At 55.4% G+C, this 24,393-nt stretch overlaps 2 protein-coding genes across 5 annotated transcripts in view; one reads left to right on the top strand and one right to left on the bottom strand.

Annotated features, from left to right (window-relative positions):
- Positions 1 to 18,218, bottom strand: part of HSF1 (heat shock transcription factor 1) — a 64,574-nt gene extending 46,356 nt beyond the window's left edge. Inside the window, exons 1-2 of one of the 2 annotated variants that reach the window (XM_075916837.1) lie at positions 17,978 to 18,218; positions 4,584 to 4,692 (exon numbers count right to left, since the gene is read on the bottom strand). In XM_075916837.1, coding sequence (XP_075772952.1) covers positions 4,584 to 4,692; positions 17,978 to 18,094 — 226 coding nt within the window. In that variant the 5' untranslated portion in view covers positions 18,095 to 18,218. The remainder of the gene's footprint in view (positions 1 to 4,583; positions 4,693 to 17,977) is intronic. The other variant, XM_075916836.1, reaches the window with a different exon arrangement.
- Positions 18,219 to 18,325: 107 nt separating this feature from the next.
- The window catches only part of BOP1 (BOP1 ribosomal biogenesis factor), a 56,713-nt gene continuing 50,645 nt past the window's right edge, over positions 18,326 to 24,393 (top strand). Inside the window, exons 1-2 of one of the 3 annotated variants that reach the window (XM_075916833.1) lie at positions 18,326 to 18,405; positions 22,622 to 22,816. In XM_075916833.1, coding sequence (XP_075772948.1) covers positions 18,367 to 18,405; positions 22,622 to 22,816 — 234 coding nt within the window. In that variant the 5' untranslated portion in view covers positions 18,326 to 18,366. Of the gene's footprint in view, positions 18,406 to 18,428; positions 18,647 to 19,585; positions 19,820 to 22,621; positions 22,817 to 24,393 lie in introns of those variants that run through there. The other 2 variants (XM_075916834.1, XM_075916835.1) reach the window with 2 other exon arrangements.

Below are 24,393 nucleotides of genomic sequence, written 5' to 3'. Positions count from 1 at the left end.
ATCTCAATGCAGCATCCCTCTTTTGGAGCAGTAAGTCGAGCGCGGCCCCAGTGGGTTGGACAGCCACTTGTACTGCCATTTCATAGTCGGGGGCAAAGGGGGGGGGGGGAACGTGTTAGTCTGTAACTAAACCAACAACAGCCATCTTGTAGCACCTTGGAGGGAACAGAAATATACACCGTGTCATGAGCTGTCGTGGGCACAGCCCCTTGCTTCAGATGAACCCACCCCTGCAAAAACCCTGGGGCCAACTCCGTCCACACACCTACACAGGCAACACCATCACAGGACCTAACCACATCAGCAGCTCACACAACTGCACATCCAGTAATGTGATCTACACCGTCAGGTGCCAGCCGTGCCCCTCGGCCCCGGACACTGGCAAACCGGACAGTCTCTGCACCGAAGGACCAATGGACGCAAGTCAGGTATTCAAGTGGCAACACAGAGACCTGCCAGGGACTGTCTCATCCGGGCACTCCCTCACGCATCTAAAAGGTGGCTAGTCTCTTAGGGTACGTCTACACTTGCACCCTAGTTTGAACTAGGGATGCAAATGCAGGCATTCGAAATAGTCAATGAAGCGGGGATTTATATATCCCGCGCTTCATTAGCATGATCTCCCTGGCACGCTAGTTTGAATCACAGGAAGTGCATGCCGGGACGCGTTCGTTCGAACCAAACCCCTTGGTTTGAACCAAGGTTACTTCTCAAAAAAAGAGGAGGAACATTAGTTTGAACCAATGGCTTTGGTTCGAACACACACATCCCAGCGCGCACTTTCACTTTTGGAACAACTGTTGATCGGAGTAACGCGCTGGTGAGATCATGCTAAGTAAGCGGGATATTTAAATCCCCACATCACTGACTATTTCGAATGCCTGCATTTGCATCCCTAGTTCGAACTAGGGTGCAAGTGTAAACATCCCCTTACAAAACAACTCCAGGACTCGGCGGGACTGGCCTTCATCGGCAAATCTGAGATTCTCTTGCAGGGCGTGAACAAAGACATGAACTGGATGGGCCCTTCTATTCACCAGCCAACTGCCATCAACGGCCAAGTGTCAGGCACTTACTGCCCTGCTATTAGCCTCATTTAGCACAGACACTGACTGGGTTTGCCCTTTCTGTCTCCTCCCCCTTTCCCCTCTTTCTCTGCTTTACAATTCAACCTCTGTGCCGCTTGCTCCACAGTCCTCTGAAGCAGGGGGCTGGGCCCATGACAGCTCATGACACTTTACAGATTTTGGTCAGTCTAAGGTGCTCCAGGACCACTGGGTTTGTTACGGTGTTTCACAGTAAGAACAGTCGCCTAAGGCAGTGTCTCTCGCAGGGATCCGCAAGAGCTTACCGGATAGCAGACACACTGGTCAACCAGTCGCTCCCCCCCTTGCTGCCCCCATCACAAAGAGGCAGCAAGGTGGGGGAGCTGGCTTAAAAGCTGGTTCCCCCCAGCTCCAGCTCCGTGGGCGGTTCTGAAATGTACGAGAGCCCCAGGCCCCCGCCGACCCCGGGCTCCTCGCAGCGTTCAGGGGCTCTTGTACGTGTCAAAGGCGGAATACTGCTAGTCCCTATCGACGGAAATGCCATCGACTATTCGATTAGATAACGAATCGCTATTTAACATCCCTAGTCTGGAGAGGCTCATTGCACGTCTCCATAGAAACAAGGGGAAGACTAGACACTTCTAAGGCCAACAGGTAGTGGCTGCCATGGCACCGGAGCTAACTGGCATGGCTCTGGGCAGCAGGGAATGGATTTCAGGCCTCCAGCATTTTTGCCTTGGAGCCTGGGAACCTGTAAAAAAAAAAAAATCACTTTGGTTCAAGAGCATCTGTTGGTGCTGGGAGAGCTGGGCTCCTGTTCTCCTCTGCCCCGGGCTGCTCTGCTGAGGGGGTAACACCCTTTGGGTCAAGAGCACTGGAACTCTGGCGAGAGCTGCGGTAGCACAGGGTGGGCGCCAGGCCCGCGAGGGTCTCGCTCTTCCCTGGGCCAGCTGCCCGACTCCAAGGCCTTCTCACACGGGAGCTCTGAGCCGCTCTTCAGGCGCCGCTCGGCAAGCCCGCGAGACGCTCCGGAGGGATGCATGCAGCTCCCCGAGCACTGCCGTCGCCAGCACACGGCACAGCAAAGCGGGGGCTTACTGCTTAACTGGAACCGGCGCAGCCTCGAGAACCCAGCGCTGGCCGTTCCAGCACGCCCAGAGCCCCACCAGGCTGTGGAGAATCCTTCGGCTCACGCTCGCTCTGACCTTGGTTAGACACCAGGGTAGAGCCCCGGGTCCTTCCAGCAGCCAACACTGAACCTCCCCCCACACCCTGCCCGGTGGGGTGCCCAGCTTCCCTGTGAGAGGTGGGGAATCCACATCCCTCTGGGATGTTGTTAAATGTCAATTTGCCTTCGCCTTCTTAAATGCTCATCCGACAGGGGGTCCAAAGCCCAGGCACGGCCGTGACACCCACTTCTGTCTGCTTGCTTGCCGAGAGCAGACAGCCCTTCCCCACCCACGGGCCAACAACGTAGCAGACGGGGAAACTGAGGCACAAATAGGACTCAGTTACTTCACCACATGCCCACTCTGGCCCACCCGCTGGCAGTGCTGGACCCTGTCCCGGCCGACTCCAGCCACTGTGTAGGAGAAGGGAACGGAGGGCGCACGTCTGAAGTGCCGAACTAGAGGAGCCTTCCCCAACGTCCTTGCTTCTGGTGCTGGGACTGCGACGGCTCCCCCGGGTTCCCACAGCACCCGCCGAGGAGGCAGCACTTGCCTGAACACACAGGTGCTCCCGTTGGAAGGGAACAAGCTCCCCAAGGAGTGCTTACCTCCCGTTAGCATCCCCCTGTTCTCGGGCCACTGCTCTTTCCAGCAGGCACCCGCTGCCTCCTGCTGCCAGTCCGAGGCTCGGTCATCACAAGCAGGGGTACAGAGCGGGACAGAGCCATGGCAAAGCGCAAGTACCGGATTCAGACACACCCCAAAACTAGCTCAAGTTACTTCAAACAGGTCAGGTTGGTCAGTGTCTACCAGTGACCCACACAGCAGCTGACTCCTAAGGAAACGGACGAGAAATCCCAGAGCTGGTCAGACAAGCTGAGCTCAGTCCGATTGAAAGGAAGCGAGGTGAGGTTCTGGGAAAACTCCAGACGGGCTCCCTCTCGGCTTCAGAGTGGGCACCCCCAGGCAGGGAGGGGCGCCTGCGCTGCACCTGTATCAGTGGGAACGAGGGCCAGAGGCAAACTGAGCCGGAAGCCCCATCTCCTTTGGCTGCTCTGCTCCGTTGCCCTGCTCGATGAAGTGAGCAGAGGGTCGGTCACATGGAGTCAGCAGCCCTGAGTAAAGGCCTGTAACATGGAAACAGCAACAGGCCTGCAACCTAGTGAGCAAGACTTTGGTTCAGTGACCCGGCAGCCAGGAAAGAGGCTCTATTGATAAGTGTATGACAGTTAGGTCGCGCATGGACAGCCATAAGGAGGCACCAGGATCAGGACAGGCTGAGAGCCAGAGGGGAGTTGCAGAACATCTCAATAAAACATCTTGGTACCAAGCGACTCCTCAAGAACTCATGTACATCCCCACCTCGGGTCAGGGCGGGGTCGAAGCGGACAGCACACCACCCCTCCCCTCGCAGAAGGGAGGGAACTAGGTAACAGGGTGACAACCTGGTACATCAGAAGTGATGTCATTTGTTCGGACGTGTCTACGAAAGGGCACTGCAAAGGGTGAGTGTCGACCAACCTTGGGGGTGTGCACTTGTGCTGGTACATCACTACGGCTTACAGAATGCGCAGTGCCCTCGCGTTGAGTCCGTCTGCTAACAACTGTTAATATAAGACACTTGGCAATAAACCTGTTCAGGTGATTTCGATCCTTATCTGATTTGCGGTCTCCCAGGAGTCGGTTGTGTTAACTCGTGCACAGGGTTAATGCTTTAGACGGAGAGAGCGCACACACACACACACACACACACACACACACACAAAAGTCCATCCCCACTGACGGAGTAAAGGGCCTGTCAGGAACCCATTGGGACATCCTGAAACCCTGAGGCTACGTCTATACGACGAGTTTTCTCGGCACAATATGCTAATGAGGGACTCATTTGCGTGAGTCGCGATCTCATTTACACATTTTCTGCCAATCCGTTTTGGCAAAAACAAGCAGAGTGGATGTTTTCTTTTTGCGCAAAAACCCCTTTTCCCACACAATTGGTAAACCTCCTTTTTTGGGGCATACGGATCTTGCGGGAAAAGGGGTTTTTGCGCAATAAGAAAACGTTCACACTGCTTATTTGGCGCAAAAACGGAGGAGCAGAAAATATGCAAATGAGATTGACTCATGCAAACGAGTCCCTCATTAGCATATTTCTGTTGCATAGATGTAGCCCCCCTGACGACACTAGAGAGGCCCTCGCTCCACAGAAAGTTAGCCCCTCTGACTGCCCTCTCGCCCTCCGCCCCCCTGACAATAAGACGCCTCAAAGCTCCGGTGCCTGCAGGCCAGGCCAAGCCCCGGCGCGCTGCGCTGCCCTTCCAGGGAAAGCAGGCGGCAGGTGGAGGGCTCTCGCGCTGCCCTGGGTACTTACACATGTTGAGCTGTCGCACGAAGCTGGCCATGTTGTTGTGCTTGAAGTACTTTGGAAGCACCTCCTTGGCAAACTGGCCTTGGTCAAACACATGGAAGCTGTTTCCACTCTGCCAAAACACAAAAGGAAAGGCACGTGTGAGCTGCACGGCGTGGCGGCCCAGCTCCCCCTCGGCGCCAGAGCTCCAGGCTGGCCCCAGGGTGGGGCTCTCCTGGGTGACACGGCGGCTCGGCTGTCGAGAGGAGCGGCTAGCGCAGCAGCGCTTCACGCCGCTTGGGGGGAGGCAGTGGCGGCAAGAAGAGCTGCCGAGCAAGGGAGAGGACAAGTCCTCTAGGCCAGTGTTTCTCAACCTTTTCTATAAAGTACCCCTTTAAAAAAGGAGATTGCGTAAGAACCTCCAGTACCTACCCTTTTCAGACACACAACATGGTTTCCTACCATTGCAACACATTTGTTTAAACAACTTAATTGTAGCCAGGTGGGCGATGAAATTTTTGGGTGTAAAAAGTACAAAAATAATGAAGCGCTGTCAACACAAAAATTCAGTTTTCTCCAAATTTCGGTTGTGTTGCCGTACCGCCTCCCTCCTCCCCCGACTTCTCACGTACCCCTCAGCGGACTCGGACCACTGGCTGAGAAACACTGATCTAGGGCCAGCGATCCTCGTCTGCACCTTGGCATTCTCAGGGGCTGCCATCCCAGACTGTCTGCTCCGCCTCCTACACAGGAGGTCCTCGGGGCGACCACAGCTGTGTGTGTAACGTTTTAGCTAGCCACTCATTCAGTAGCTGGGCGTAAGGAGACAACCAGCATCTCACAACCAGCGCAGTCTAGAGACTAGTCTGATGGCAACACTGGATTCCACTGGGGATTACGAATGGAGGGAAATTCAGCCGGCTACAAAAATTAAACCAGTTCTTTCATTTTCTGCAACTTGTCCCAATCCACCCACTGCTCCCTCAGTTACAGCCACGGTAAACAAACATCTGGGGGGCGCGCAGAGCCATGCAGGAGTAAGCCAAGCGCCCGCTTCGGACTGCAGCAGCTGCAAACACAGTGTATCCCAAGGCTGTCGGGCTCACACAGCGCTCGGCCAAGGCTCACGCCGGGTTGCCTGGAAATGAAGGACTCGCAGGGTATTTTGCAAAAGCAAGGAGCAGAAGAGCGACGAGTACTGCCCGAGGGCCCAGCAAGGGGAAGGGGGCACAGGCACCCTTCTACATATTTAAAAGGAGGTATTAGCAAGACAATCGCAATGCGGCTGCTCCCTTCCTGAAGCGGTCAGCCATTTTTGGTGGGCCGTTTCGGAAAGTAACTTCATCACCAATAAAAGCGCAGCCTGCCTCAACCAGCAGAGCCCCAGGAACGTGACACTCCCACCGTTCGGTGTGATGGACGTGGGACAACTTTATTGAGTACACTTCTGTGACGTTGTTGGCACACCATGCCGGGACGAGTGTCAACACAACACACACTAGCTACAGAACAGGAAGAGCTACTTCACTCTGGCAGAACGAGAGGGGACCACCAAAGAATTTTGTCAGGAAGGAAAATCCCCCCCGAGTATGAAATCCAGCAATAATGCCAGGTGGAAACCAAGCTGCTGACAAATCATTACATGGTAAAAAAGGATTAGCCTTTCTGGTTCACTCTCTGCAGCCCCATCCAAAGAGAGAGAAGGAGAGTGGGTGATTTGCCAAGCACCGATCCGTTTAGTGCAATAGCTAAATTAAAGGCTATTTTAAAGTAGACACTCCTGACTTCAAAACTAAATTAGGTTCTGTGTTGTTATGCTGGTCAGGCCACTGTTCCTTGGCAGGCCACTCCAAAGCACAGGTTGCATGCCTCACCCAACAGCAAAGCCACCCACCGGCCTGTTCCAAGGACGAACAGCTGTTTGTTGCATAGCACAATTACAACTTAAAGGGTCAGTGCTGCTTAGCACAGCATCAAGTCAAGCCTCAGACCAACAGCTCATGCAAGAAAAGGCATCAGCCATTTAAAGCCCTAGCATGAACCTTCCGCACAGACCAGCAGCCAGCAGGCTGCGAGCAGCGATTGTGGCTGTCCAAGCCAAGACAGCGGGAGGGCCCTGCTTTCCAGAAGGCAGGCCTCATTCTGATCCTCTTGGCTTGGGCCTGTGCAACCCTGAAGGCTGCACTGGAGAGTTTGCAAGGAAGGCTTTGGGAAAACAGACTCCCAGGTAAGTTCTTCCCTGGGTCCTTTCTGTGAGGATCGATTGCCTTGCTCTTTGGAAGAGCACTCAGTCACCTCTGGGTTTGTCCTTGAGTATCTGAAAGGCAGCGGGCCAGCCCGGGGGGGCGCTTAACCTCCCGAGGGCAGCGGGCCAGCCCGGGGGGGCGCTTAACCTCCCGAGGGCAGCGGGCTCGCCTGGGGTGGGGGGTTAACTTCCCCAGGGCAGCGGGCTCGCCCGGGGTGGGGGGGGGTGTTATTTCCTTGAGGAGAAGCTGAGCCAGGGGGTCTGTAGCGCAATCCCGTTTATTCACAAAGAGGTGCACGAAGTCCTGTTTCCTTGGACGCTGCCCGACTCCACAGAAGAGCTCCTCTGCTTAGTGCCAGGCAGTCCCTTGGCCGGTGCATTCTGCCAGCTCTTCCGGGTCTCAGGGCCACAGTGCAAGGGACCTCTGCCTGCTCCACTACTCCTGTGCGACTCTCTAGCGCTCTGCGGCACCGCTCGCTATCCCAGCTCCATTCAAAATACCTCGTCTCCTGTGTTTGCATTCACCCCCCCGCTCGGGCAGCTCCGCTTCTAAGCAGCCTGGCTTGCGCCCGCGTTTTAGGCAGCGGTTCCTACTGTTCCATTATTTATTCCACAGGCGATTCATTGCTTCTCAGGTTTCTCCTGAATGAAGGGCAGCTGTTCTACCCACCAGCTTCGACAAAGTTCCCCCCAAGCCTGGCATAATGCCCTTCCGAGGGCCCAAACCCTCCGAGCGCGCACACTTGACCCTTTATCACACTGGCCACGCTCTCAGCAGGAGGACTCAGACGACGAAGCCGTGCGCCTTGCCCCGAGGAAGCTTCCAATGCAGGTGCTACCTCACCCAGAGCGAAGGGGACAGACAGGCAGGAGCGCCGGGTGAGAAACGCAAAGGGAAAGCGGGACAATATTTCCACTACTCCCAAGAAAACCTCGAACACGAACACAAGCACACAGCAAGAAACAGACAAGCGACTGTCAGGCTGGCTTAGAGGGGCCGCAGGCGGGGAGTTTTCAGGGGACATCTGGGTGGAAGTCGGTGGCTCTGTGGAAGAATAAGGAGAGTACCCGGAAAGTGCAAAAGGGGCCGGCAGAGACCGCACTAGAGCACGTCTAGCAACACTCATCTGGGAGGGACTGGCCGGCGGCCGGCACAGCTCACTTCAGAGGCAGGCGCTCCGGTAGGGTGGGAAGCAAAGGCCCACGCAAGGGTGAGGATTACGCCATTTACTCCTGGGGGAATTCTGCACCACGCCACAAGGGCAGAATTAGTGTCCCCCCCCCCATATTTTACTCTTTCCCACCGGGGCAGCGGTGCAGTGGGGCCGTCTGGAGCAGCTGGGGAAGACAATTCACCGCCTCAGGGGCCAGGGCTGGGCTCCCTCTGCCCGCCTCCCTTGTTATCGCAGCGTACCTGGGGAGCCGCCAGGCTGGGGACACGGTTGCCAGGCAGCCAGGCTACAGCTGCTGTTCACCTCCTGCATCTGGACCCCCGCCCCACTGAGCCCCAATCAGCTGCCCCAGGCCACTTCCTACCACATCCCACTCCTCCAGCTCCTGGAAACCACCCCTGGCACTAAGCCACCGGCACCCAGAGCTCCTCTGCTTGGCCCCTCACCCCACACACAGCCCCCTGCTCACTCGGCCCTTCCAGAGTCCCCTTCTCCCTGCACCTGGAACCCGGCGCAAGACTGTCCCACACGGAGCCCTCCCCCCACCCCTTGGCCCTCCACACACCTTAAGGCCCTCTACATGTGGATCCGGGGGAGGGGGGGGAGGACGCGACTGACCTGGATCTGGCCCCGAAGCTCAAGGCTTTGCCCCCCAGCATCCAGGAGCTGGCACAGGCGCTCCAGCCCTACTGCCCCTCTGGCCCCCCCGAGCCTTACAGGCTGGAGTCAGGCAAGCTGGGGCCAGATTGGACCTGTGGGCTGTGCCTGGCGGGGGGAGGAAGTGACTCCTTGTGCTGCTGCTCTCCCCCCCCAGCTGGGGATGCCTAAAGGCTTTTCTCCTGCTGCGCCAATTGGTCAGAATTGTGGACAATTGGAGCAGCAGGAGGTAGCGCCTGGGAGTGGTGGGGGACATGGAGCTGTGTGTGCCCCTGGGGAGCTGCAGCTGCTAAGCCCCCTCTATTGCCTAGGCCTCCTACCCCCAGCCCGCTCTGCACCCCCTGCTGCCCAGCCTCCCCACCCTCTTTGCTCCTGCACCCTACCCTACTCAGACCGCCCCCACAATCTTCAGCCCTCTCCTGCACCCTCCCAGAACCCACCCCCCAAGCCTGCTTCCAAGAAGCCCCCTCCCACACACTGACCCCCATATTTTTGGCCCCATCCCCAGAGCCTAAGAGGGGGTCCACAAAAATCTACTGGCGCTGGTGTGCAAGGAGTAAACCAGCTGGAGCAACCCCGCCCGCAGGGCATTCGCTATGGACAGAGGATTCTGCTCTGCAGAATCTAGGTCATCTATTATTGTACCAGGGTAGGTCAGAAAGGCGATGCTCATTTTCCTGCTTCACGAGACACCTTTTCCAGTTTGGAAAAACTGAAACAAATAGTCCTGCAGCACCTGAGAGTAACAAAACACACAGATGGGCTCAAGAGCTTTCCTGGGCACCACCCACTTCTTCAGATGAAGCGGCTGAGCCACGAAAGCTCAAGATCCCACCGACATGTTTTGTTCTTCTCCAAGGAGCTGCAGGACTATTTGTTGTTGAAGTTTTTCCTGTTACAGACTAACTTGGCTCCCCCCCGAAGCGTTTCAAACTCTGGACTCTCAGAATGAAAGATCGTTAGTCATTAGGGATGCAAAAGGGTCCGTTAACTGGTTACCCGGTAAGCATCACCCTAAATGGAGCTGAACCATTCGTGTTCATTTTAACGTCCCTAGAACCCAGACGCCGACCCTAGCTCATACTCCCTGGAGGTTCCAGATCATTCAAGCCAGAGAGTGACTGAGTACCTAGAACCGCTGTTGTTGAAGCCAAGTGACCCAAATTTACAACAGACACCCGCTCTGCTGCAATACAGGTCTCACCCTCCCTCAGATGCACTGCCTCTGAAAATGCAGCTTTCTCTGTGGTCATTTGCCAAAGCAAGCAGATGAGCTCTGCCGTGCACACAGGCAGCTGGCCTGCAAAGTGCATTTCTACATATTTCTTTAAAAAAAATAAAATCAGACCACTCTGAAGACCAGACAGCCAACGTGTAAATCTCCCCTAACACCGGACAGTCACTAAGCCTTAGTTATCTAATTGGCCTGAAGATACAGAGATGAACACAGAAGTCCCTGGAGCCAGAGAGGAAAGAACGTATTGAAATGGACAATTTAAAGTTCACACAAGATTTTGTCCTCCCCACATGCTAGCAAATTCCACACCGAGAACCACTGTACAGCGGAGGAGGAGGAATAAAGATGGCGACGTACTCAGAAGGTAGCTGGACAAGATTGGCAACTACAATAGCAGAGCAGTAAAAATAGCCAGGCGGCAGGAGGCTCTGGAATGAGCTTTATTCCAGATCAGATTGCTGCGCTCTTTGGCCAAGTGACCCAGCTTTCAAACGACCTCCCGTGTCCTCCACCGGTGAGACCCACACGGCGTCTGTGCTCTCGGCTGGACAGCGCCCTCGTTTCCAAATGCTATTCGGGGCGTCGACAGCGTGAAATCCACCCCAGCCGTTTTACAGCGCTGCCCGGCGCTGCTGTGCCAGGCGGATGGGTAGTGAAGTCCTTAGGGCCTGTCTGCCCCACTGACTGGGCTGGCCACAGGGATAAAGTCCAGAGGAGGCCTCTCCCGTCCTGGGGTAAAATCTCTGCGGGGGGCAGGAATGCACTTGATTGGCTGTCAAACTGAAATAAATATCGGGGGTGGCAGGAGTCGATTAGGGAACAGGGTTGGCAGTGTTCCAAGTGTCATTCTTACAGCGGAAACGGTTTGAGAGGGGAACGCTGAGCAGCGAGTCAGACCCTGCGGCCGCCTGCTACCTCGCTGCGCCCCCTTGGCAAAGGGCGCTTTTACCCCCAGCGCCCGGCACTGCCCAAGGGAAGTGACTGTTCGGAGGCGGATGTTTGCTTTTGAACGGAGCTGCGGTTTGACCCGTCACTTAGCGCTACTCTGCAAAGCAAGATCTGAAGCCGGAATCGGACCCTACCCAGGAGCCATGCAAAGCACTCGAGACTAGAGACGTCAACATGCATGTATTTATGCAAACGTGTAAGGCTGAATTTCAGCGATTCTACGGTTCCACGTGGGGGGCGGCTCTCCGGGAGCCTGGGGAGAGCAGACTGCATGTAACTTTGAAGGTTAACCAATGAGCACAGGCCCCTGGGTTAACCATGTACACTATCGCCCCCCTGCTTGAGAACACAAACCCAATGTCTTCGCAGCCACTCAGCGCACAGGCTCCAAATAGCGCAGTCTTCAAATTCAGCACCCAGAAAACCGAAGCACAGTCATCCTAGCTGGAGGGAACAGGAGGCTAGATCGCTGTGGCCAAGAGCCTCAGCCTTTCCCACACAAGCAGTTCGGAAATAGAAGACCAACTCCAGAGCATCTCTACGGTGGGTGTGTACAGGAATTCAATTGTTATCTCTGTGTTAAGGTCTTGGTCCTGAAATGAAAGCAACGATCTATCAGGGTTCAACCCAACGTGAGCGGGTTTGGATCATGATGAGCCCGTAGTAATGAAACGGTTAGAAAGTACCTTCTCAGCCCAAGCCTACTGGGGCCAGCATTTCAAATCCAGAACACAAGACTCTCGTCCAGCGCGTGCTTAGTTCAGCACCGGACAGAAAAACTGTCGTCGGTGCCAGTAGGAGCTAGGCAAGTCAGATCCCATTAGCCGCGATTAAACAGGGGCGGGCAGGGGTGCTCCGCCCCCACCGGTTAACCCTCACCGGAAAGGCTCATCCGTTCAGAGCGAGGCTTACCGGTTAACTTTTCACATCCCTACTAGAGAGGTCCCCAACTGTGCAATCGCCTATCGGTTACACGGAGAGCCATTGCTTTAGCCTGGGGATGTGACCCAGCCCACTGCAGGCTCTGCATTTGAACAGGGGTCACAAGTAGGGGCGGATGAGAGTGTCGCGGGGCCCCAGGCAGTGACATTTCGCGGGGCCCCCCCTTTGACACGGCACATGTGCCGTGGCGCCACAGCGCATGCGCGGGGCCTCGGGAAGCCGCCCCGCTCGCCCTGCCCTAAATCTGCCGCTGGTCACCAGGCTGGGTCAGTCCCAGTGAGGGATGGTAGAAAGGGGGTCGTGGGGTAACTGTTGAAAAGGTCACTGGTTGCACGCCCCCACAGCCAGCTCCCCGTGATCCAGAGGCAGCGGCGTGGGGCACTAGCGCCAGGCTGCCACCCCACACTGCAGGCTCGGATCCAGATCCAGCAGCACGAGGTGGTAGCTGGTTCCCCGGGTGCGGGACGGGAGCCTGTCCGTAACCACTCACAGTAGGCGGTAAGCGGAGGCTCCTCGTTAACCATGTAACCAGTGCGGTTACATCCCTAGTCCCGCATGCGGTGCCGGCTCCAAGTTCAGATGCAGAGCCGCAGCCGGGCAAGCTGCCGGGACCAGGCACGTGCCAGGACTGAGCCGGCCTGCCAGCTCCCCAGGCAGGCCGCCCGCATTTAACAGGTAACATTCATCAATAAGCATCAGCTGATCGGTTGGCCGGGTAACCTCTAACGTCCCGACGAGGAGCCAGCCCGGCTCCACAAACGTGACATTCAGATGGTCAGCGCCCACGGCCGAGCAGACAAGTTTTCACTGGCAGGCGGAAAAGGGGAAAGTTCTCTAGTTCTTGCTTGCAAGCACAGCAAAGAACTTAACCCACACAGCCACCAAGCCCAGCATGGCGGGGAACGGATAAACATTTTGGACACCGATATAGAACCAAGGACGACCCCACTCTGCCACTTGCCACTGGACGACCCCACAGTGCCAGAGCCACTGGCTGAGACGGTCAATGCAGGGGGATTCAGACTGAAAGAGACTGACAGATTGGGAATAGGTCTGAACATCCTTCTGCTTAGGGGTTCTCACAAGCGGTTCTGAAGCCCTTGCAGGGTCCAGAACCATGTGGCGGCTGCCTGAGTAATTAGCAGCTGAAGGGAGGACTTGTTTGAAGGGCAGAATCAGGGAGGTAAACAGATCATTAGGCTGAATACAGAGCATCTGCTAAATAAGAGACGCACAGGTCAGTGGACTAAGGCGGCACCATGGGGGCCAGCTGAGAGAAAAGGGAGAGCCCCAGGGAACCATCCTAGCCCGCAAGGGGAGGGAAAGACTAGGTCACGAGTGGACAATGCACTGACAGAGCATGAGGCATAACGAGCGGTTCCTTCTAAGCAACCCATCCAAAACCACACGCTGCAATGTAATGTACACGCGCGCGCGCACACACACACACACACACACACACACACACACACACGGGAAGAGGTTTTCTGGGCAGCTTCAGACATGTCCTACACCCACCTGCTATGCTTCAGTGCAATCTACTCAGTGTGGCTTTGCTACAAGCCTGCGATCAGCAACCTAGGGCTCTCCGGCCAAATACGGCCCTTGCCACTCCCAAAACACACACAACTTTTTAAAGTCAAATGAAAAACTCAATTTTAAAACGTGCAATTACTCAGGTCAATACAGTCTCTGTCTATTTCACTCCTAGGCAGAAGGGAAAGCGAGGTTGTGCCCCGCCCCGCGCCAGGGGCCGCGCCCCGCCCCACACCGGCTGGGGACTCTACTCGTTTCAAGGGCCAGCCGAGGGCGCACTGTAGGGGATGCGTGCGCGCTCCAAGCTGGGATACTGAAAGCTGCTGACAGCAGCACATGCCTCCACCTGGCCGCAGTGGCCCACAGTCTGTCCCCAGTCACTGTTCCTGGGCAGACCCTGCAGCCCAGCCGTGGCGGTCCCACAACTGCTAGAATGGACTGGCTGCGGCAGCCTTTCCAAGAAGGCCCAATTAGGGCCCAGCCCCCATTTGGCTACAGCATGCTGTCACCAGCCCCGAAGCTAGGGCAGGCCCCATGGCCTGGCCCCCATCCGGCTGCAGGAAGGGCTGCTGGTGGCCCCCCTCCTGCTGTGCCATGGGTAGGAGGGGAGGCCACAATCCAACTGTGGCACTCCTTGTCCAGCCCCTTGTCCAACCACTGATAACCAGGTGCAGTAGCTCAGCCTCAGCCAAGTAAGGTAACCTGGCTCCAGTGCCTCCCCCTCCACTGCCTGGCTCCAGTGCTGCCCTGCCCCTGCACTCCCCAACCCTCTGCCCCCATCACCTTAACCCTGACTCCTGCACCCCCCCAAACTGCACCCCCAGCAGCAGCCCCATTAAATAATGTCTGAGCACAATGTTTTGTTAATGCTATTAATCATCATGTCAATTAGCAATAATATTAAGTTGTATATTTTCAGTCATACAAATGGGCATTCTTACACTGACTCGCTGTTGGCCACTTGTTCTGAATTCTGATGTAGTTTGGCTCTTTGGTTTGAAAAGGTTGCTGATCCTGGCTAGAGGCCAAATAAAAGAACCTGCGTGATGAAATCTGGAGTCAAACGGAGCTTACTGGATCCCAGGGAAGCAGAGGACGTGATCTCCCAGAACCCAAGAAGGCGTTTCTGGATAAACTGAGTGAAAAAGGTTTCAGAGGGAATCCCAACAAGTTAAAGAAACCGATCACGTCATTTGACCCATATAACAAGCCGCTGCCACCCACACACTGAACCAACCATCCGCTCAAGACAGATCTGCCACCTGTAGCCTTTGTCAAAGAGACTTTTCTCCAAATCTGTATATGCCAGTTGTACCATTTCCAAGCCAGGCAGAAATTGCTGAACAAAACTGCTCCTGTTTTAATGCAGCAATGTTATCACTCTCAGCAATACACTCACGGGAATCAGTCATATGGCAGTAAGTGTCCAAATAACCAACATCCCACTACCGCCTCTTACTGGATAAATGCAAGATCGGTGATCAACAAGCACTTCGCCACGTCGCAAAAATGGGTATTTTAGTATTGCTTCTAAGACTATAAGTGTGATGTATAATGACTTGCTTGTAAGTTCTGTAACTTTTCTCTCTCCGTCTCTCATGATTAGATGTTTATTGTAAGGCCTTGCTTCCTGTTAGTATTACACCAATGAAACTGTACCCCTGGTCTGCATCACAAATTAGGTGGTGTCTTCTACTAACTATGAATCTTGTCTGACGCTCTGCACAATTGTGTGGTGTGAGTGGAGGGTTGTGCAAGTGTGACAGCCAGCACAGGCAAAGTCCCTCACCAAAGGCTTTCAAGTATAGTAAGTTGTCATGGGATAAGCAGGAAGGTCCTTTCATGTATTGGTAACTGGTTAAAAGCCAGGAAACAAAGGGTAGGAATAAATGGCAAGTTTTCCAAATGGAGAGAGGTAACTAGTGGTGTCCCTCAAGGGTCTGTACTGGGACCAATCCTATTCAACTTATTTATAAATGATCTAGAGAAAGGGGTAAACAGGGAGGTGGCAACATTTGCAGATGATACCGAACGGCTCAAGATAGTAAAGACCAAAGCAGACAGTGAAGAGCTTCGAAAAAAATCTCACCAAACCAAGTGATTTGGCAACAAAATGGCAAATGAAATGTAATGTTGAAAAATGTAAAGCAATGCACATTGGAAAACATAATCCCAACTACACGTACAATATGATGGGGACTAATTTAGCTACAACTACTCAAGAGATTTTGGAGTCATTGTGGGAATTTCTCTGAAAACATCCACTCAGTGTGCAGCGGCAGTCAAAAAAGCAAACAATGTTAGGAATAATTTAAAAAGGGACAGAGAAGAAGACAGAGAATATCTTATTGCCTCTCTATAAAACCAGGGTACATTCTCATTTTGAACACTGTGTACAGATGTGGTCGGCCCGTCTCAAAAAGGCATTGGAAAAGTTTCAGAAAAGGGCAACAAAGATGATGAGGGGTTCGGAATGGATCACATATGAAGAGAGATTAAAAAGACTGGGACTTTTCATCTTAGAAAAGAGGAAACTAGGGGAGGGGGATATGGTAGAGGTCTATAAAATCACGAGTGGTGTGGAGAAAGTGAATAAGGAAAAGTTATTTACTTGTTCCCACAATATAAGAACTAGGGGTCACCAAATGGAATTAATAGGCAGCAGGTTTAAAACAAACAAAAGGAAGTTTTTCTTCACTCAGAGCACAGTCAGCTTGTGGAACTCCTCGCCAGAGGATGCGGCGAAGGCTAGAACTTTAACAGGGTTCAAAAAAGAGCAAGATAGATTCATGGAGGTTGGGTCCATCAATGGCTATTAGCCAGGATGGGTAGGAATGGTGTCCCCAGCCTCTGTTCATGTGGAAATGGATGACAGGAGAGGGATCACATGATGATTCCCTGTTATGTTCCCTCCCTCTGGACATCTGGCATTGGCACTTGTCCGTAGACAGGACACTGGGCTAGATGGACCTTTGGTCTGACCCAGTCTGGCTGTTCTGTGAAGTTGGGATGCGTATCTCAGCTACAACACTACATTAGCTACAAGATACCAGAGTATGCAGCAGACAAACAGAAATTGGTAGAGAGCAGCCACACCTGCACAAGCTGTCTATTCCTCACACAAAGTCAATCTTCTGGATGACATTTTTCTCCCCACACTTGTCAACATTAACAATAGAAATTTAGGATTTCCCTTAAGACCTTAGATACAATACTGTAGTTTACAGACTGAGTTTCTGAAAAGAACATGAAACATTTAACTTACAGAAAATGCAAACTTTTGTGCTTGTTCATTCTGTTAAATTAAATACCAAGGAACGAGGAGGCATCCTTTCTTTGAACTCCAAGAAACATGTTGGCTGCCACAGAATTTCCTTTGAAAGGCTCTACTTCACTACTTCCGGACACTGTCACTTTTCATATAAAAGCCACAACTCTCATTCGCATGGAAGCCCTTGTTCATGAAGAGAACACAAAATATGGGATTTATCTCACCTGCTTCATAGGTTACAAAGCAAAGAGACCACTCTGATCTCCTATATAACACAACAGAGAAGTTCCCAAAGTAATGCCCAAAGCAGAAATTTAGGAAAAACAGCCAATCTTGATGTAAAAATTAGCCAGGATGGAGACTCCACCAAGACCCTTGGTAATGTGTTTCAATGGTTCATTAAACTCAGACCATGCCTACACGATTACTTTTGTTGGTATACCTTATGTTGCCTCGGGTGTAAAAAACCAGACTCGTGAACTACATAAGTTACACAGACAGGAACACCACGCCCAACACAGCTACCACACCTCATAGAAGTGTTTTTTTATGTTAATAGGAAAGCTCTCTTCTGCCACCATAGTGCAGCCACATAATGGATATTACAGAGACACAGGAGGGATATTACGGACACACACCTGCCCCACTTTAAGTTGGCTATTGCAGACATGGCCTCCCTGTTAATCATTTCCCATGTAGGTTTTTACAGATGGTGATCAAGTCACTCTTTCAACTTCTTTGTTAAGCAAAAAGACCGAGCTTCTTGAGTCTGTTACTATAGGGAATGTTTTCTAATCCATTGATCGCTCTCACAGCTCCTCTCTGATCGCTCTCCAATTTAACAACATCCTTCTTGAATTGAGGACACCTCAACTGGACACAGTAGTACAGCTGCAGTCGCACCAATGCTATACCCAGAAGAAAAACAACCTCTTTACTCCTACTACTGTTTAGGAGATACAGCTGTACAAAGGTTTGTCTACCCATGCAAGAGATACCAATTTAACTACCCACTGCTACAGCGTGCACCTAGTTATGCTGGCGCTTATAGTAACTCCCATGAAGAAGGGGAATAACACACACCAGTATAAGGCATCTCGACACTGGTAGGACACCAGCACTTGGAGTTGTATGGAAATAGCCATGATTACAAAGCTCCTCCGTGGAACCATACTGACTGGTTTAAAAAGGGTTTCGACAGGATCAAGCTCCAGCGATTACTCGCCGCCTGTGGGGCTCCCAGACCCGCCTGCAAGGGGCCGGTCTAAGCCAGGGGCCCGCACCGGCAGGAGCGGCTGCAACCCCATTTCCAAGCGGGCTCGCCCGGCGCTCGGCCTGACAGCGGGGTCCCCCTCCCGGGCTGTCCCGCGCGCCCTGCGGCGAGGAGTTCCGCGGGTGCGCCGCACTCACCGGGCTCCAGCAGATGAGCGGGTCGGTGTCGGGGTCCTCCACCAGGGTCCACAGCTTGGTGAGGAAGGCGGGCACGTTGCTGCCGCCCGCCCCCGCCGCCGCGCCCGGGCCCTCCATGCTCGCTAGCGCCGCCGCCCCCCGCCCTGGGGCCCGGCCGCGGCCTGCGCACGGCGCCCCGCGGAGCCCAGCATGGCCGCCGCCATCTTGGGACGCCTCCCGACCAAGCCCCCTTCCGAGCCAGCGGCGCGCATGCGCCGGCTTCCCTCGCCTCCCCCCCGCCCGCGACAGGCCCAGCGCGCCGCGCATGCGCGGTTTATGCTTTCGCGCGCGTCCGGCCGCCGGCCGTGGAGCTCTGCGCCTGCGCTCGCTGCCCGGCTGGACTGCCGCGCATGCGCCCGGCGCGCAGCACCTTGGGCGTTCCGAACGAGGTAGCAAGCGCGTGCGCCAATGGCTCCAATAACCTTTGACCCCTGACCCCAGTCCGGCTGGGCCCGGAACGTCTTTCTCAGCCGCGCGCCGCGGTGCGGCCTGGCCCGGGAGAGCGCTGCCTGGGGGGCGGGGCGCCGTGACCTCTGACCTCTCGCACGTGGTGTGAGGAGCAGCAGCGGCGCGGCGCGCGGGACTCGTGGAGCCGCCATGGAGCGGGCGGGGGGGGCGCGCTGCGGCCTGGTGGGTGACGTGGGGCCCCGCGGGGGGGGGCTCTGGGCCCCAGGGCTGGGGGAGGCTGTGAGGGGGGGCTCTGGGCCCCAGGGCTGGGGGAGGCTGTGAGGGGGGGCTCTGGGCCCCAGGGCTGGGGGGGGCCGTGAGGGGGGCTCTGGGCCCCAGGGCTGGGGGGGGCCGTGAGGGGGGGGCTCTGGGCCCCAGGGCTGGGGGGGGGCCGTGAGGGGGGGGCTCTGGGCCCCAGGGCTGGGGGGGGGCCGTGAGGGGGGGGCTCTGGGCCCCAGGGCTGGGGGGGGGCCGTGAGGGGGGGGCTCTGGGCCCCAGGGCTGGGGGGGGCCGTGAGGGGGGGCTCTGGGCCCCAGGGCTGGGGGGGGCCGTGAGGGGGGGGCTCTGGGCCCCAGGGCTGGGGGGGGCCGTGAGGGGGGGGCTCTGGGCCCCAGGGCTGGGGGGGGCCGTGAGGGGGGGGCTCTGGGCCCCAGGGCTGGGGGGGGGCCGTGAGGGGGGGGCTCTGGGCCCCAGGGCTGGGGGGGGGCCGTGAGGGGGGGGCTCTGGGCCCCAGGGCTGGGGGGGGCCGTGAGGGGGGGGCTCTGGGCCCCAGGGCTGGGGGGGGGCCGTGAGGGGGGGGCTCTGGGCCCCAGGGCTGGGGGGGCCGTGAGGGGGGGCTCTGGGCCCCAGGGCTGGGGGGGCCGTGAGGGGGGGGCTCTGGGCCCCAGGGCTGGGGGGGGCCGTGAGGGGGGGGCTCTGGGCCCCAGGGCTGGGGGGGCGGCGAGGGGGGGGCTCTGGGCCCCAGGGCTGGGGGGGGCCGTGAGGGGGGCTCTGGGCCCCAGGGCTGGGGGGCCGGCGAGGGGGGGCTCTGGGCCCCAGGGCTGGGGGGCCGGCGAGGGGGGGCTCTGGGCCCCAGGGCTGGGGGGGTGGTGAGGTCAGGCTGTGAGCGGGGCGCTAGGCACAGTAGGCTGGAGTCAGCGGGGGTCCGATGCCTTCTGCTCCCAAGCACGCCCAGCATGTGCTTGGTCACACACCCACCCGCCAGCCCCTCCAGTCCTTGTCCCACAGAGCTCCATGCTTGGCCAGTAGATCAAAAAACAAACAAACAAACAAGCACGTGGGGGGACCTCCTTTGAGCAAAGGGGGGAAGTCAGGGCTCTTCCTGCCTGAGCCTCTCAGCCACTTTCCTTGCAAGAGGTGAGGGTGCTCCCATAGTGGGAGGGTGGGTGGGGAGAGATTCCCAGACTCCTAGCTGGACCCATGGATACCAAGGCTGACTTACCTTTTGGGTTGAGACTTCTATGGTCTAGCCATGTGTGGTGTGTGCCAACTTCCTTTTTTTGATGGAAAGGAGTGGAGGGAGTATTTTCTGGTGTATGTACACACAGAACAAGCAGAGTCAGTCTTGCTTGTAGCTTTCCTGAGAGCTGTTTCTCTTCGCTAGTGCTAAGAGAGTTGTGGTGTGGTGGCGCTGTGAGCGCATGCGGAGTGTTTGGGATGCACTGCTGATAGTGTCTGTTGCTTTTCCCCATTCATTCGTAGAATCAGCAGCACACCTGTCTGGAAACAGATTTTTACCCTGTTCTAAGACCGACTTGCTCACAATTCCCATATTACACAATCCAGCCCTGCCTGAACTCCCTTTCCTGCCTGCCCTAACACACGGCTCTTTACCGCTGACCCCATGTGGCATGGGGCCAGGTATGAAAGAAGTTAGGTTAGAACATAAGAACGGCCGTACTGGGTCAGGCCAAAGGTCCATCTAGCCCAGTAGCCTGTCTACTGACAGTGGCCCGCACCAGGTGCCCCAGAGAGGGTGGACCAAAGACAATGATCAAGCGATTTGTCTCCTGCCATCCCTCTCCAGCCTCTGACAAACAGAGGCCAAGGACACCATTTTATCCCCTGGCTAATAGCCTTTTATGGACCTAACCTCCATGAAATTGTCTAGCTTCTCTTTAAATTCTCTGTAAACAGGTTGTACCCCCTGAATGTTCCAAGCATACCTTCACCTTTCTGCAGCAGTGCAAGAGGGCCCTAGCTGCACAAGGGGGTGATGGGCTTAGGCCATGAAAGGCTTTATCTGAGGTGGGATGTGCCGGTGAAAGCATGCCTTAGGACAGGGGTGGGAACCTTTTGTGAGTCGGGGGCAGCACGCCAGTATAAAGCAAAAAACAAAAAAGCCCTCACTGACATGGCCCCTGACTGAGGAGAAAGACTCTCCCCACATTCCCCTCACACACTAGAGCCTCGGGGAGCCCGGTAGATTTTGTGTGCTCCAGCCCTGTGCGGGGGGAGGAGGCTGGTGTTCCAGCACAGGTTCCCCAAAGCTGAAGGGAGCCCTGAGCATTGGGGGCTGGATCCAAGCAAGCCTCAAGTTCCTCACCCCTGCCTTAGAATCCTAGAACTGGAAGGGACCTCAAGAGGTCCTCAAGTCCAGTCCCCTGACCTCACAGCAGGACCAAGCACCATCTAGATCATCCCTGACAGGTGTTTGTCCAGTGATGGAGATTGCACAACCTCCCTAGGCAATTTATTCCAGGATTTAATCACCCGGACAGGTAGGAAGTTTTTCCTAATGTCCTCCTTGTAACACCCTTTTAGATACTTGGAGGAGACACTTCTGATGGGGAGGGAGGTCCACAGGAGATCCAGCTGTAGGGTTCATGCCACACGTAAGCCACTCCTGGGCCACAAATAAGCACTGAAAGATTCCGCATAGAGGGGAGTAATGGAAAGGTTAGATTCCAGGAGCCAGAGCTGGGATTGGAGGGCCGTTCAGTGGCAAAGCTGTGCTGTTATTAGGAGGAAGAAAATGAATACATTGGGAGGAAGAGAGAGTCTCATGCACACACTAGGGAGATGTGGCCTTGGTTAAACTACTCTAGGCTGGGTGCACACATGGTTGAAGGATTGCGCTCAAAGTGTAGTTGTCAGTGGTTGGACATCAAAGTGAGGGAATGGATTTGGGGGATCCTGCAGGGCTCAGTCCTGGGTGTGCTTTAGGATACTCTGTAGGCACTTTGGAGAACAGGATGAGAATTCAGAGTAACCTTGACAAATTGGAGAATTGATCTTACAGCCACAGGATGAGAATTCAACAAAGGCAAGTGCCCAGTACTACACTTAGGAAGGAAAAATCAAATGCACAGCTGCAAAATGGAGTACCTGGCTAGGCAGTAGTACTGCTGGAAAGGATCTGAGGCTTATGGAAGGTCGTGTACTGAGTAGGAGTCGTCATTAGGGATGTTAAAAAGCGGTTAACTAGGTAACCGTTTAACCGCTGAAAAATCTTAGTGGTTATGCACTGCAGGCTGCTGTGGGGCCACTGGCTGCTGGCCCCCCTCCTAGCTTCTACCCCTCTCCCAGGGAACTGGCTGCTGCCTGATGCCATGGGCTCTGATACAGAGCCAGCAGCACAGGGTGGCAGCCAGCTCCCCAGCAGCGGGGACAGGAGCTGGTCTGTTGCCATTATGGTAACCAGGAATCTCATGCTTCCTGGTTAGCTGTGTAAACGGCTATACTGTTCCATCCCTAGTGTTCTTGTGGAGCACGTGTGAAAGGCTGAGCTTGCTCTGGGGTGTATTAACAGAGCCTCTGCATGCGAGACTCCGAAGGGAACAGTCCCATGCTGGAGCGCTGGGTCCAGCTTTGGGCACACGCTTTAGGAAAGATGCGGAAAACCGGGAGGGAGTCTTTACTAGACTTGCTGGTGGCACGATTGCTGCAGTGTCCATCCACCCCTAGTGGAGACAAGCCCTTAGGTCAGTACGATGGGTTTGCGCATCATGTACGTGAACAAGACGTGCACGAAGACGGGGGCACTCGTTCAGCAGGTGGCAACGGTCAGAATGATACGCCCTGTGATGCAGTTTGCCCCGAGCACCTTTGCCTCAGCGTATTCAAAAGCAAGTTCTCAAGCTGGAGCTGTGACCAGGCTGGCCGGGGGAGACCGGCCGCGAGGGGTTCTGTGCTGTGATGCCTGTGCTCTCCTTTCAGTCCTCCGCTCTCCGCGCTGAAGCCATGGAGGAGCATGACCAGGGAAGCGATGGCCTGACAGACAGCGAAGAGAGCATCTACTCGGGGCTGGAGGATTCGGGGAGCGACAGCAGCTCAGAGGAGGAGGCGGCGGAGGACCAGGACAGTGGAGCAGAGGGGGAATTGAAAGGCGGTTCGCGCTCCACGGCAGCACAAGTAAGTGTGAAATGTCAGGCCATGGCTGTAGGATGCTGGTGCCCTGGGGCCGTGCCTCTATGAGTCTCTTAGAACCTGACTTCACCGGAAAGACAGTTCTGTGCCCAGGGCACTGGGGCTCTCCCCAGCCCCTGGTGTCCATGCCTAACCATTTGCCAGGCTGGTGACTTCTCCATGAGAAAGCTGCATGCCTTCAGTGGCGCTGTTTGTGGGCCTTGGCGGTAGGAGATGATGCGCGTGTGAATAGTGGTGATGGGACTGAGCTCCTGCAGATGAATTTCCTCTTACCCCAGGGTGTGTCTAGACTACTGGGTTTTTTCGAAAAAACTTCCCCTGCATCTAGACTGCTGCTGCATTCTTTCGAAAGTAAATCGAAAGAACATGGCAGTTTTTTCGACCGCGGAAAACCTCATTTTACGAGGAATAAAGTGCTCTTTCGAAAAGGTGCTATGGAATGCACACGGCTTTTTTCGAAAGAGAGCGTCCACCCATGCCTGGGTGCTCTTTCGAAAAAAGCGGCTGCTTTTTCGAAAAGTGGTTGCAGTCTAGACACTCTCTTTCGAAAGAGGCTTGTCGTCTAGATGTACCCTCAGTACTGCGTGGTGACGGGAGGATGCCCAGTCTGAGATGTGGGTTCGCTTGCCTCGCTGAAGCAGCGTGACTGACGTGAGCGTGGGGGCGCGGCGGTGATGAAAGAGGAGGCTCTCGAGGTGCGTTTGCTGCCAGGAGCCAGCCTAGGACACTAGGGTGTTACTCGTGTTAATAGTGAAAGGGTGTTGGGGTCTCTTGCCTGCTCGCGACGAGGCTTCGCTCTCCTGTGAAACTTTCAGCTGAATACGCACACTGAGCCGTGTGCCGCTTCTGGGCGCAGCTAGCACAGTCCCTGTGCCCTAGATTGAGAAACTGAGGCCCGGATCATGTCTAGACCAGGGGAATAAGTCAGTGAGTTTTGTAACGGACGTGTTTTTAAATGGCATGTAGTCAGTAACATAGGCATTAATGTGTTAACCCTGGCGGTGCCAGCAAGCTCTGGAGGAGCAGTGCCGGAAGCCATGCTGCGTCGGGTGGCACAGAGGCCTGGTCTCCGGTAGAGGCAGCACAGGTGCTGCAGAGGGTGGTGTAGGCACCCGTGAGGTGGGGGTGGGGTGTTCTGCCCCCACGTAGGGTCCCTTTTTAGCCCCCTGGAGTGAGAATACTTTAAGCTTGGGCGACTCAACATGGTTTGCTCAATTGCGGCCCGCGGTGCGGTTTGGATTTACGCGGGTCTCCACACACGGCCCGCGGGTGCGATCCTCTGAACATGGGAACACGCTCCAATAGACTGGTCTTCCCTTGAGATGCGTTTTCGTAGTTAAATTCCTGGACTGTCGTTGCTCATTCAAAGTGCTGCCATATGGGTGGGAATCAGGTAAATGTTGCAATTACTATCAGCAGGACTGACTGAAATGGGGCCTGCGTGTTGTGCAGTCCTGCCTTACTCTGTGTGCTCATGCCCCTCAGTGTGAAAGACGCTGTTTGCATAGATTTGCATAGAAATGTGCATGTCTGTGCAACCACACTGAGGTTGCGGCCCTCGG

Source organism: Pelodiscus sinensis, unplaced genomic scaffold (assembly GCF_049634645.1).
Source record: "Pelodiscus sinensis isolate JC-2024 unplaced genomic scaffold, ASM4963464v1 ctg85, whole genome shotgun sequence".
In the NCBI taxonomy this organism is placed as follows: domain Eukaryota; kingdom Metazoa; phylum Chordata; order Testudines; family Trionychidae; genus Pelodiscus; species Pelodiscus sinensis.
This window is presented reverse-complemented; position numbering and strand designations above follow the sequence as displayed.